The following is a 14882-nucleotide window of genomic DNA, read 5'->3' on the forward strand; positions in this document are numbered from 1 at the left end:
CAACCATGAAAGAAATACGAATTTTCTTACAAGTAAACAAAGCAATATTTTATATGACCTAAAAAAAATGCAAATGCTTAAAAGTAGGGGTGATCAATCCCTAGTGCTGTAGCCTGACAATTATATGTAACATCTTTTCAAATTGGTTGCATGCCAAGTACGAGGTATTCGCTCTCCATTTAATCTTGCCAGGATATAGGACCCCGTTGCACTCAGGGGCAGAAAATTATTAGGATTGGACGGGGCACCCGCCCCAGATGGATTTCAAAAAAAAAAATACATTAAAAAAATTACTAAAAAATATGGTTTTTATTAGTGTTTACCCCAGCTATCACTGGAAAATTTAATAAGTTCTTGCACCGGCCCCATCTGTGGTCGATTTCAAGTTCCGCCCCTGGTTGCACTTATGCCAATAACTTCATAAGGGCCTTCTCAATTGGGTCCCAGCTTTCCAGTATTCTCTGCTCAACTTGCCTCATTGTTGCGCCATACATAATCTCCAATCCTGAACGACACAGGCTTAACGCGCTTATCATAATACTTAGAGATCTTCTGCTTATTAATGGCTTCGCGTGTAGTAGCTATTTCTCTGCATTCTTCTAGCATATCTAGGTTAGCGCGCAAGCCTTCATCATTAGTTGACTCATCGAAGCTGCGTATGCGCTTCGTTGGAACCGTTAATTTAGCGGTGATTACTGCTTCCGTCCCATAAACCAAGTTGAACGGTGTTTATCATGTTCTGTTTTTATGAGTAGTGCGATGTGCACACAAAACACTTGGGAGCTCATCAACCCACTCATTACCATACAACCCCAGGCGCGCTTTTATCCCCCTTACGATATCTTGGTTTGTTACTTCACATTGGCCATTGGCCTGTGGGTGACCGACCGAAGTAAAAGTTTGCTTAATATTCAGCTCTTGACACCAGCTCCTGAAAAGCTCGCCTTAAACTGAGTACCATTGTTGCTGACAATTTCATTGGGGATACCAAACCTGCACACAATATCTTCCTAAAAGAAGTTACGAATGCGCCCGCGAGTAATTGTTGCCAATGCCTTTGCCTCCACCCATTTGGTGAAATAATCAATTGCCACCACCAAGAAATTTATTCCTCTAGAGCAAGCAATAATAACGTGAATACTGTTAAAGCGCGTATATTGCAAAGTATTACTTAAGTGTTTTATTTCATGCATACCTAAGCACGCAGTAATAGGACCGACAATGTCGATGGCCCATTTGCTGAACGGCCATGCTGTCGTTATTGGTATCATAGGTGCTCGACTTATTGACGCATGATGCTGACACGATTGGCACGTCCTTAAAATTTCCGCTGCATCGCTGTGAATGGTGGGCCAGTAATACCCTATGCGCATCACTTTTGCAGCGATTGTTCTGTATCCTGAGTGTAAAGCACAAGAACCCTCGTGAACTTCTCGAAGCACCTCTTTAGCTTGATTAGGTCCAATGCACAATAGGCTCGGCCCTAAATAAGACTTCCTGTATAAAACACCTTCAATTAACGCTTACATGGGAGCTTTAATACGAACCTTTCTCGTTTTCATCTGTAGGGAGTTTGCCCTCGGTTAAGAATTTCACAAATGGTGTCATCCAATTTAGGCTTTCCTCCTCGATGGGCGCAACAGTTGATTTCTCATTAATAGATTTTTCTTTTAACACTTCAACCCACACGTTTTTGCACAGATGATCGAAGGCTAAAGCGGCCAATTTGCTCAGTGCGTCTGCATTCTTGTTTTTCCCCCTGGGTACCTGTGTTAACCTGAAAAAATCAAATTCATTTGCTAGTTCATGCACCAGCTCCATGTACCGCTGCATAGAGGCTTCATGCGCCCCAAATGATACATTGACCTGCTTAGCGACTAACTGTGAGTCCAAATATGCATCCAAGTGCTTTATTCTAAGTCGTTGCGCTATACGCATCCCAGACAACAATGCTTCATATTCAGACTCATTGTTGGTCATAGAAAATGTGAACCGGAGTGCATAAGTATGCTCCTCTCCACCGAGACTTGTAAGGACCAATCCAGAGCCAGCGCCTTCGGGTCTACAAGCTCTATCTATATACAGTTCCTAGACCTAATTCATGTCACAACCAATTGTAGTACTTTCCGTGAGAGCCTCTACTTCTCCCATGGTTTCAGCCAAGTAATCTGCAAGTATCCGGCCTTTTACCGCCGTGCGCGGGGAATAATTGATTTCATTCTCTCCCAATTCAATGGTCCACTTAGCCAATCTACCCGAAACCTCAGGCTTGTACAACTCCTGTCATCACATATTATCAGCAAATCACAATTAATTCAAGTGCGTATTTGGCGTCTTATAAGACTGTGTAAATGAGAGATTGGGATACGCATGCCGCGACTTATAACAGTCTTATTGGTTGGTCAGTTAATACCACTATAGGGTACGTCTGGAAGTACTTTCACATCTAGCAAGCTATGTGTACTAGCGTATAAACTAGTTTTTCAATAGGTGGATAATTAACTTGGCTGCCGCTAAGTGCTTTGCAGACAAAATACACAGGCATTTGTACATGTGCTAAAATAGCGGGAAATACACAGTAAACATTACAATTAGTACCTATTTCAAGTCCCAATATGAGACATACCTGCCCCCTATCTGTGACAAGAACGGAGTTGATTGCCTCCTTTGAAGTCGCAAGATACAGCATCAACGACCCTCCCTCTACGGGCGCAGTCAAAGTAGGTAGCTCCTTTAGGAGCGACTTCATCTCGAACAAATCTTTTTCAACTTCCTCAATCCATCTGAAGTCTGAATTTTTAACGAATTTTTAAGAGTCTAGAAAAATGGTAGCGACCGCTCCGCGGCTTTTGACAGGAATCACATTAGCGCAGCCTACTTGACTGTCAAACTTTGCACTTCTTTTCTTGATTTTGGGGAGTTCATGCATTATACCGCTTCAATTTTATTGGGATTGGCCTTGATTCCTCTTGGCGTAACTCTGTGTCCCAAGAATTTTCCCTCTTCTTCCCCAAAACTGCACTTCGTAGGATTAAGCTTCATATTGATTTTTCCACAGAGAGTTGAACGTTTTCAGGAGATCGGCCAATAATTGCACCTCTGTATTGCTTTTGATGACTAAATCATTTACGTAAGCTTCAAGATTTCGGCCAATTTGATCCCTGAACGCCAAATCTACTACCCTCTGATATGTTGCCCTCACATTCTTCAACCCGAAAGGCATTTTTGTGTAGCAATAGATACCTTGATCGATGTGGAATGCGGTCTTATCCTCATCCACCTCGGCCATCTGAATCTGGTGATACCCCTTAAAAGCATCCAAAAAGCATTTGAATTTAAAACCGGAAAGAGATTCAACTTTTTTAGTCAATTTCAAGCAGAGGATAATTGTCCTTAGGGTACGCCTTATTAATATTTTTTAACCAAAATCGGATTTGCTACTCAATTTTGATACCGTACCTCTCTAAGAATGTTCGCATGAACCAACTTATCTACCTCCAACCTTAACCATTTACTTCTTTCAGGCGCCATCGGGCACTTCTTTTGGCGCACTGGATTTTTTGGACTTGCATTCAACTTATACTCAGTGATGTTTCGTGGAACCCCAGTCATATTGTCCTCACACCATACGAAGATATCTATATTAGCTATCAGTATATCGTGCAGTTGAACTTGATTTCGTTCGAAAGGTTGCCCCCAACCTGAATTCGCTTGTCAGGGTATTTTGGATTGATAAGGATAGAGTTGCTTCCTATCTGTTCTTCAACTGTAGGCAATGGTTTAGGCGGTGTTACCGAAGCGTATAACGCCCTCCCAGACTCCGTACAAATGGTGGCAATACCCTGCCGAGTAGGAAACTTGATCATACTGTGAACAATAGAGGGCACTGCACCAAACTTCTGCTAGGTCACTCCCCCAGGAGTGCTTTATAACACGAATAAGAGCGTACCTCACAGAATTCAACGGGAACTGCTCGTGTGGGGGTCGAGTCATTATCGTCAACCAATTATAGTTCAAGCTCGATGCACCTCAAGGACAATGCTGATTTGCCAAAAAATCCAGATAAAATAGTTTTAGGTGCCCGCATCTTAGACTTGATTGTCGCCGGTAGCTTCCTAAAGCAGCACTCATACATTACATCGACATTACTGGTTGTGTCGACATTTAACCGTAGCACATTGTATCCGCAATCGGTGATGCAACCTTTAATGATTACAGGAGAATGTGAAGGGTTAATCGCCTGCATCGAAGGAAAAATAATATCTTTTGCTTCCCATTCTTCCAATTGCTCGACTTTGCGCCTCTGGACAGAGTGCCAAGCATGCTCCATGTTTATCGTTTTGTCAGAGTTTTTAACACTACCTTTCTTTTGGTTTGGCGCAACTTTTTCTGATTGATTGCCCTGCGATGCAACTCCTTGCTTTTTTACTGGTTTCAGATGATTAAACTCACCCTTCCTTAGACACTCGATCACTTTTTCGATAAAAGATTTGCAACGATCAATCTCGTGTCCATAATCGTCATAAAATTCACACAATTTTAACTTATCTCTCCTAGCATATTCTGACATTTCGCAAGAGCAGCGAATGTCAAATAGATCGGTTCAGTAGCTAGGATATCCTTTGGTGTTTTAGTTAATTCATGCATAATCACGAAATTCTGGCTTGGGAAGTGACCCTTCCATTGGTCAAAATTGCTTGACTTCTGAAACTTGTTGTATTTTGATGATGCAGTTGTGACGCCCCGTGCAAAATCAACGTGTACGGACCATCAACAACAGGATCATTACACGGTTACAACACTATAAGCTGTTTAAAAACAAGTTTTGCATTCATGAAAAGATAACGTCTTTACTAACGTCAAATGTTTTACAAAAGATAACGTGCTTCTACGAATAGAAAGCATTAACATAAGTACGTAACACAAAGATCATTACAAAGCCATTCTTCAAATGTAACATAAGTTGTGAATGCAAAGTAAAAGTTCCATGATTGAGACATCTCTAAACAATGCAGCGGAAGTCTAACACATCGAGTCTATAACAGCAAGTCTAACAGCAGTCTACTACAGCGGAAGAAAATCGTCTAAGCACCTGAGAAATAACATGCTTAAAAAGTCAACACGAATGTTGGTAAGCTATATTTTGATTGTAAACAATAATGTAAGGTAGACCACGAGATTTCAGTGTTCCAAATCAGTATCTCAAATCCATAAGATAAAGTATATGCTTATCCGTGGGCACCCGGTAACTAACTTAATAAAGTAATATAAATATCACCCCCTAAAAGTACACTTGGCCAGTGCATATGTTCTCGAAGTATTAAATACCCATTAAATGCTAGCGCGACTAGCCCGAGTGGGGATGTCAAACCCTATGGATCCATATCTAAGATTCGCGTTCACCGGTTCAAAAACCAATGACTAAACCTTACCGTGCTAAGGGGAATCTTTGTGCCGTTATATCATCCACATATATGTAAAGTTTAAGTACTCGTTTCTAGTATGTAAAACATAAAAATTGCATGTATTCTCAGTCCCAAAAATAGTTAAAGTAAAAGGGGAGCTATAACTCACAGTGAATGTGCAGTAAAAGTCGATATGAAAAGTAAGCAACTAGTAAGTTGGTCCGAAAGGTCCTGAACCTAAGTCAAAGGTTACTAAATCAGTAAATCTTCCCCAAAAGTTTATAAGTAAATAAGTTAAGTCTTAAGTATCATCATCATCTTCATCATCATCATCATCATCATCATTCGTAAAATATAAAGTAAGTTCTCAACAAGAATAAAGGTCTAAACGAAAGGCTGAATTCAATCAGCTTCTACGACCTCTATACAAACTGAAAAGACGTGCGGTCAGTGGCCAAGGCTCCGTATGTGAGTCCTCTTACCGCTATCCAATTTTCAGATCCTAACTCGATGTCGTTTGACCGTGGCGACGGTTCAATCGCGAGTAGGTCAGAAATTTCAGCACGTCATTTCAGGGGCGTAGTGATTTTCGGAAGGCTATAAATCCTAAACCGTATATCAGATTTAGGCGAGTCTTCAAAGAAAAGTCATCTACTCAAACCGGAATATCTGGAAATCAAATTTCCAGAAGCCCCAGGAGTCTGATCAGACCCTGAAAAACAGAAGCAAGTGCTCCGGTGGGTTTCTTGGTGTTTGATGCTCATAACAGTTCTCATCCTTGATGCGTGTAAGCTTCAAGTGTACAACTCTTTGATGTTTTAGCATCACTTTGACCAAGTTTCAACCATCAACACACCATGTCAAGGCTAAGGAGAAATACAACTCACTTAAGAGTTTTAGAGGGATGATGAACCAAGGTTACATCATGTTCTTAGTCTTAACAAATACAAGTTCTAAAATTTAAAGCTACAAACTTTGATTCAATCAAACAAGCAAGACCTTAAGTTATAGAAATTTGATCAAACAAAGTAATGAAACCCTAAGATAGAAAGCTTGGATCCCTTACAACAATTATGAGATTTCAAAGCTAGAAAGCTTGAATCTTTTATGTCCTTGAAGATCTTTAAAGTAAAAAGCTAGATCTTCAAGTTTTATGAAGATCATAAACACAAGTTTTGATCTTTTAACAAAAATAAAGTGATCTTAAGCTACAAAACTTGGATCCAACAAAGTAATGAAGATCCAAAGTTAGAAAGCTTGAATCTTTTATGTTCTTGAAGATCTTTAAAGCAAAAAGCTAGATCTTCAAGTTTCATGAAGATCATAAACACAAGTTTTGATATTTAAACAAAATAAAGTGATCTTAAGCTATAAAGCTTAGATCCATCAAAATAATGAAGATCCAAAGCTAGAAAGCTTAAATCTTTCATGTTCTTGGAGGATTCAAATCAAAGTTTGAATCTACAAGATATAACAAGATTAAAAAGCTAAAACGCTTGATCTTATGATGATGATGATGTCATGATTAAGAAGAAAAAGAGAAGAAGAAGAAAATTCAAAAACTTACAATTTTAGTGTGAGAAAGACTAGAGAGAAAATTAGAGAGCAAGTGTGTAAAATGAGAATGAAATGAAGTGTGAAATGAAGGATGTGGCTTGCATTTTATAGTGGTGGTGGGTGCTTGTGGCCGTAGGTATTGGGGGGGACAAGGGGGAGACGACTTTTTCTTTTGCATGGTGATGGTACAAAGGTGATGCTTGTTGTTGGGATCCCATGCAACATGTGTAGTAATGGCTAACAAAAATTCTAGTATGTTAGCTCATCTTAATGGGTTTTTGTCCTACATCTTAATGGATCATAAATCCATTAAAGTTGGGCTAATTTAATGGTTCATTAACTAGAGTAGGGAGGGTCTAAGTCCATTAAGGTAAAAAGTCCATTAAGACTAACTAGTGTGCATTAGTAAATTACTAAGCGTAATTAAGCAACCATTAAGCCAAGTAATTGTCATTAGAAAATAACAATTAGTATTACGTAGTCATAATATTCCAATTATGAGAAAAGTTTAACGTGTACAAAGAGATGGAATTTAACATTTTAAAAACAACATGTCCTTGTAGTTTACACAATCATTAAAACCAATTTTAAGAAAGTTAAAGCAAGCGGAAGCATTTAGAGAACAAGTACATATGTTAAGCCATTTCGTTAAATTCCATATTAATATCAAGTCATGGATAAATGCTTACATATATATACATATAACAAGAAGGAAGAAAGTATAACCTCCTCAAGTTAATTGAGGGTGAGTTTAAAGAACAAGAAGATGATAAGGTTGATGAAACAATGCACCAATACACCCTTGATTTAGTTAGGCTTTAGAACCTTAATGAGCTAGCAAACTAAGCTTGAAACCTACTTCTTTCGCACCCTATATTCTGGACAGTAGCAAGCTCCCAGAATGATGATGAATGAAGCCTCAAAATAATGAAACCTCAAGTGATTATACCCCAAACTTATCACCAATACCCTAGCCTTTAGTTAGGATTTAATGACACTTGAAAATCTAGCTTTCAATGAAGAAAAATGATTCCCTTTTGACCTCCAAAGGCCACGGCCAGAAACCACTGCAGAGTGTAGTTTTTTTTGCTCAACAACTTGATATGTTTGCATGTGTGTATAGCTTTTAGTCAAGGAGCATGCTTATAGATACTTGGAAAAGTATGGACCATTCAATGAAGAATCTCTAGCATGTGTCTTGAACTCCCAATGCCACTACCAAGGATCATGTTATAATATACTTTTATAAAAAAAACTGAATTTATAAAATTAGTTTTTATAAAACATGATTTTATAAAACACATATTATAAACTTGTATATTATTTCTTATGTATATTTTATAAAACCTATTTTATAAAATGTAACATAACTTAATTAATTATTTAACCTATAAATAATTAAATCCTTGTTATATAAGTTATTCCATAACTTATATAAACATATCAAGTAATATTATTTAAGAAACCTTTTCCTTAAAATTCAAGTGTCGCGTATTTAATCAATGATTCAATCGTTAAGATCAAATACTAATAAGGTGTCGGTAAGTTTGTTATTGGGTATGACCCGACTTGGATCATAACACATTAGCCGCATTACTTTAATATGTCTCTCGGGCATACGAAGTACCTTCAATCTCCCACTTGCACGAGAAACATAAGAAATTAATGCAAGTGATGGATACCACCTAACGATCATCCATCACCCCCAATATGTTATGACTTTGTGCCATTCAATAACATCATCCCTTTCGAGTTCCCATCTCGAATATGAATAGGTGAATCTTTCATTTATCCTTTCATCTAGATGTCATGTTAATTCCAAGAGATGCAGAGTGATCACTCTATTATAGATTTAACTTTATCAAGCCTTAGACATCTGACTCTCAACGAATAAGAGGGACAAATTCCATCTTGACTACATACGTCCTATATATACTTTGTATTATACCTGAGCTCTTCCTTATGAACTACCATATTTTAGAATAGCGAAGGAAAGAATCAAGGCACAATACTTGGTAGATATCCGAACCCAATATGTATCTCAGGTCAGAGGATACAATGATATTCGCCTTTACTCAAGATTGCATGTGATCAACCACAAAGGCTCCATTTAGTAAATCTTGAGGGCGGGTCTTCCAATATTTGTATCCCACAAATATCTATGAACCTTGGTTGCAACCTTGCCCCACATTCATGCCGCGAATGTATACCAATCCAAGTTCATAATAGTCTAAACTTCACACTTGCTCCCACAAATGTGATCGACTACGGAATTTAGAATAATTACTTATTCATGGATAAAATATGCAAAATAGGAACCTGACTCAAAATAAATTAATACCATAATTATATTAATGAGTTTGAACAATTTCGTTCCGTTACAATACTTAAAACAGATCATGACCAATCACTAGAATATCGAAGCCCTAATGCACAAACATGTCCTGCATGTTTTGTTCCATGTAAGAGCTTCGTGAGAGGATCCGCTATATTAAGATCTGTGTGAACTTTGCGAATACATATCTTTCCCTTTTTAACTTCATCCCTTATGTAGTTGAATCTATGCTCAATGTGACGGGTCTTTTGGTGAGCACGAGTTTCCTTGATTTGAGCAATCGCTCCCTCGTTGTCACAAAAGATCTCAATAGGGTCCTGAATGGAAGGGACTACTCCTAAGTCGTCGATGAATTTCTTCATCCATGCAGCTTCTTGAGCTGCCAATTAGGTGCCAATGTACTCTGACTCTGTAGTGGATAATGCAACAACATCCTGTTTTGAACTCTTCCAAGAGACCGCACCTCCATTTAATGTGAAGACATAACCGGATTGTGATCGAGAATCATCTCGATCAGTTTGGAAACTCGCATCCACGTAACCTTTTACAGCGAGTTCCTCCTCACCAGACCCGTATATTAGAAACATATTCTTAGTCCTCCTAAGTTATTTCAATATACTTTTGACAGCAATCCAATGACTATTTCCTGGGTTATTCTGGTATCTGCTTGTCAAGCTAAGAGCGCATGACACATCCGGTCTAGTGCATATCATTGCATACATGATTGACCCAATAGCAGATGCGTATGGGACTTTCTTCATTCTCTTTTGTTCATCTTTCATGGTAGAGCACTGAGATGAACTGAGAAGCGTTCCCTTTTGAATAGGTACCAAACCTTTCTTAGAGTTCACCATCTTGAATCTTTTCAAGATCTTTTCAATGTATGCACTTTGATTCAAACCTATCAGTTTCTTGGGTCTATCCCTGTAGATCCCAATCCCCAAAACGTATTATGCTTCTCCAAGTTCCTTAATGGAGAAGCATTTACTTAGCCAAGTTTTAACACCTTGCATTACCGGAATATCATTTCCAAATAACAATATATCATCCACATATAGTACAAGGAACATGATTGTGCTCCCACTAGCTTTCTTGTATACACAAGCTTCATCACCATTTTTAATGAAGCCAAATTTCTTGGCCTCCTCATTAAAACGATGATTCCACATTCTAGATGCTTGTTTCAATCCGTAGATTGACTTCTTTAACTTGCATACCTTTTTAGGATATTTCGGATCAACAAAACCTTCAGGCTGAACCATATAGACATCTTCCTCAAGATGTCCATTTAGGAAAGTTGTCTTGACATCCATTTGCCATATTTCATAATCATAATGAGCAGCAATGGCGAGTAATATCCTAATAGACTTTAGCATTGCCACAGGCGAAAAAGTTTCATCATAGTCAACCCCTTGAGTTTGAGTGAAACCTTTTGCTATAAGTCTAGCTTTATATGTATCCAAGTTTCCATGTATGTCGGTTTTCATTTTGAAAAGCCATTTACAATCAACTAGCCTTGAGCCAGTAGGTTGTTCAACAAGTTCCCAAACTTGTTTTTCATACATGGATTGCATCTCAGCATTCATGGCTTCCTGCCATTTATCCTTATCAATCCTTGATAAAGCATCTTGGTAGTTTGTTGGTTCATCCAAATCAACCACATAGCAACCATCCATGAGAAACCCATATCTCTCAGGAGGATTACTAATCCTACCAGATCTGCGAACGTCTTGTGTATTTTGATCATTCATTTGATCACTCTCAACATTTTCATGTTGAGTGCTAGTGTCAACCAATTGTGTATCATCTACTTGATCTTGAACCTCTTCAAGTTCTATCTTCCTTTCACTATTTCCTTCCATTAGGAACTTAGTTTCAAGAAATTCAGCTTTTCGAGCAACAAATACATTATGCTCGGTTGGATCATAGAAATAGTATCCCATATCATCCTTGGGATATCCTATGAAGATACACTTTGTGGATCGAGCATTCAACTTATTAGGGACGTAACGCTTAGGATAAGCTTCACATTCCCATACCTTTAAGTATGATAGAGATGGAGGTTTTCCAAACCACATCTCATGAGGAGTTCGTTCCACTTTCTTGGTTGGGGCCATATTTAGAATACAAGCCGCGGAGCATAGACAATAACCCCAAAATGATAGAGGCAACGAGCTTCAAGCCATCATAGATCGAACCATATCTATTAGGGTCCGGTTCCTCATTTCGGATACTCCATTAAGTTGTGGTGTTCCAGGAGGAGTAAGTTGCGAGATAATCCCACAACTTCTAAGATGATCTTGGAAGGCATCGCTTAGGTATTCACCTCCTCTATCGGTACGAAGTACGTTAATTGTCTTATTGAGTTGATTTTGTACTTCGTTTTGATATTCTTTGAATGCTTCAAAAGTTTCGTCCTTGTGCCTTAATAAATAGACATATCCGAAACGACTGAAGTCATCAATGAAAGTGACGAAGTATCTTTCACCTTTCCTAGTCATGGGCTTAAAAGGTCCACATACATCCGAATGTATTAATCCTAATAAGTCTTTAGCCCTTTCATAGGTCCCTTTGAAATGTGCTTTAGTCATTTTGCCTTGTAAACAAGATTCACATACATCAAATGAGTCTAGCTCACTTGATTTCAAATGGCCATTCTTTTGAAGTGTATGCATTCGTTTCTTATTTATGTGACCAAGGTGACAATGCCATAAGTAGGAATCACTCAAATCCCTTTTGAGTTTCTTGGAGTTTGCATGGTATATTGAGCTATTGTATGATGTGTCATCATGAACCAATTCATAAATACCATTCGAAGGTGAAGCCTTAAAATAGAACACATTATCTAGAGAAACATGGATATCATCATTAATGAAATTAAGATTAAAACCATATTGTTTCAAACGGGATACAGAAATAATGTTTCGTGATAAATCGGGTGCATACAAAACATTTTTCAAAATAAGCTCCAAACCACTTGGTAGCTTTAAAACAAAGTCTCCTTGAGCTTGCACTTGAACCCTTGCTCCATTTCCCATGAAGAGACTTGTTGTTCCAGCATCTTGATTACTTCTTTTGAACCCTTGCAAAGAATTGCAAATATGAGTTCCACATCCTGTGTCTAATACCCATGTATTAGAAGAAGTAATACTAAGCTCAACGTATACCATGTATACATTACCTGAGGTTTGCCCTGCATCCCTCTTTTCTTTCAACTCCTTGAGGTAGACCGGGCAGTTGCGTTTCCAGTGACCCATTTCACCGCAATCAAAGCACGGATCTTCCTTGGGGTTAGCTTTACCAGCAACCTTTTGCTTCTTGTTATTGTTGGTTGGGGTATCCATCTTCCCCTTTCCCTTGCCCTTACCTTGGTAGGCGGGTCCTTTCCTCTTAGCTGCCTTCGGCTTAGAAGTGTTATTGTTTTTGGACCCGCCTTCAATGATCATAAACATGGGTGAAGCCCTTTTACCCATGCTCGCTGTAACATCCCAACCCGTTATCCAACCGACAACGCTTAAATTTTTTTTTTTTAAATCAGTCCAATTTCAGGCATATGGAGCGCCGCTCCAAATAGGGGCGCGCCGCTCCAAAGTGGCCTGTCCACTTTCTTTTTATGCTTGTTCGTAAAACACATTCCGCAATACTTTTAAATGAAACAATTTATCATAACACGTCAATATAAGTAAAACTAAGAGTTTCTCACAATAAAATCGAGTTTTACAGCACCGGGCCCACATCGACCCAAATTACGATAAAGTGACCATTTCGACCCATTTTAGCTTAATACAAAACATAGACCGAGCATGGCGATTGGGAATACGCTACCCAATCCTAATCAAATCCGACATCACGTCTTCTAAAGCAACTACGTAAGTCCACTAGTCCCGCACTCTTACCCGAGCCATCCTCCACGCAAATCTATAAAAATTTAAACAACGAGAGGGTAAGCTAAAGCTTAGTGAGTAGAATAAATATATACATGGATATACAACTTACCTACTCGTAACCACGACATCACATAAATACATATAATCACATACCCTTTCGTATCATTAGCTAGTATCATCGAATCGTACAACTAGCAAGCTCATAAGCAATCAATAGTTAGTATCATCAAATCGTACAACTAGCAACATCATAAGCATAAATAATCATAATAATAATTAAATGCTACCAACAACAAATTATGAAACATGGTTAACCAAATCTTCGCAAGGGAATGACTTCGCGAAACAAGTCATCGATGTTCATAACAACCGTTAGCTTCCAAACACGGCTATGGCATGCTAACCCCCGAGGTGTTCCAAAAACGGCTATGGCATCACTTGATCAATGTGTGAGTAAAACACGGCTATTACTCACAATCATGTGCACAAACACGGCTATGTGCAACAATTAATACGGGCAACAACGTGGGAGTAAAAGACGGCTATTACTCACCACCATATGCACAAACAAGGCTATGTGCGTAATTATCAATTGGACAAAATGGCTATGTCCCACAACTATCAATATGGACAAAACGGCTATGTCCCACAACTATGGTCACAAGATCGGCTATGTGACACCATTAATACGGGCATATAAATCATATACGTACATACATAAATATTCCACTCACCTCGAAATGCCCGCACTAGTCATATATGTAAATCGTCTTCGAACGCAACCAAGCAAGCTCTTTACCTATAATACGCATATAGATATACAAACAATCAACATACATTCTCTATGAGAGAATTCGACTTCAACACCGTGAACCAAGGGTTTATTCCTATCACCACAAACCGCCCATTTAGGTACCTACAAAGGACTTCACCAATTACCACTACGGGTGATAATTCCAACCCATTCAAACAAGTACACACTAACACTTAATGCACTTGATCTTGCAAAATCAACCCATAAGTGCAACTCGACCCAAATTGCACTTAACCACCAAAGTTTGACTTCCATTAACCAAATTAGGTTTAACTCACTTTGACTTGTCAAATTACACACGAAGTACCTACAATCACTAACAACTAGTGATTTGTATCTCAAAATCAACATTTGACACTAAAGATCAATAACACTTAACTCATTTCAACATAAAACCCATTTTGACCCATATTAGGGTTTACACCCCAAAATCAAGTCAACACAACATTAACATCACTAGTACACAAGTGTTCTAAGGTTTAACCAACACACGAAAGATCCAAACTTACAATTTAATCAATCGAAACCCTAAGTCACCCATTTAGGCTTACTTACATGAATCTTACCCAAAACCCCCAAATTTCACAATAAAATGGGTTTATAATTCTAACTAACACAAACCCTAACTCAAACAAGAAATCAAACACAACAATTCGGATTAGGGTTTACCTCAAGCACCAAAACGAGCTCTAGTAGCTAGAAACACCAAGGAGAACCAAAACCCGCTTCCAATTTGGGCAAAAATCACCATCTTCATCATCCATTTAAGCTTCCTCTTTGTAGAACTCACTCTCTCACTCTAAGATAAGATGGGAGTGTTTGTGGATGTCAAAATGATCCAAAAGTGGATCTAAAACTGATCTAAGTGCCACAAATCCGTCCAC

General features: G+C 38.5%; 1 protein-coding gene across 1 annotated transcript; it reads right to left on the reverse strand.

Annotated features, from left to right (window-relative positions):
- Positions 1-404: 404 nt before the first annotated feature.
- On the reverse strand, positions 405-3993 carry LOC139854443 (uncharacterized). The gene is made up of 10 exons (XM_071843746.1): positions 3950-3993; positions 3702-3867; positions 3460-3618; positions 3109-3307; positions 2935-3016; positions 2627-2783; positions 2124-2280; positions 1548-2075; positions 1196-1483; positions 405-505 (listed from the first exon to the last, which is right to left on the reverse strand). The coding sequence occupies exons 1-10, from the start codon at positions 3991-3993 to the stop codon at positions 405-407; spliced, it is 1881 nt and encodes a 626-aa protein (XP_071699847.1).
- Positions 3994-14882: the final 10889 nt, after the last annotated feature.

The sequence above is a fragment of the Rutidosis leptorrhynchoides genome, chromosome 6 (genome assembly GCF_046630445.1).
Source record: "Rutidosis leptorrhynchoides isolate AG116_Rl617_1_P2 chromosome 6, CSIRO_AGI_Rlap_v1, whole genome shotgun sequence".
Lineage (NCBI taxonomy): Eukaryota > Viridiplantae > Streptophyta > Magnoliopsida > Asterales > Asteraceae > Rutidosis > Rutidosis leptorrhynchoides.

Bases quoted from the DNA above. Each gene is read 5' to 3' on its own strand.
- LOC139854443 (XM_071843746.1), bottom strand. From the start codon at position 3,993: ATGACTCGACCCCCACACGAGCAGTTCCCGTTGAATTCTGTGAG. The intron at 3,868-3,949 runs GTACGCTCTTAT...TATTGTTCACAG, and splicing joins TTCCCGTTGAATTCTGTGAG to TATGATCAAGTTTCCTACTC. The intron at 506-1,195 runs GTATGCATGAAA...TGTGTCGTTCAG, and splicing joins TCCTATTACTGCGTGCTTAG to GATTGGAGATTATGTATGGC.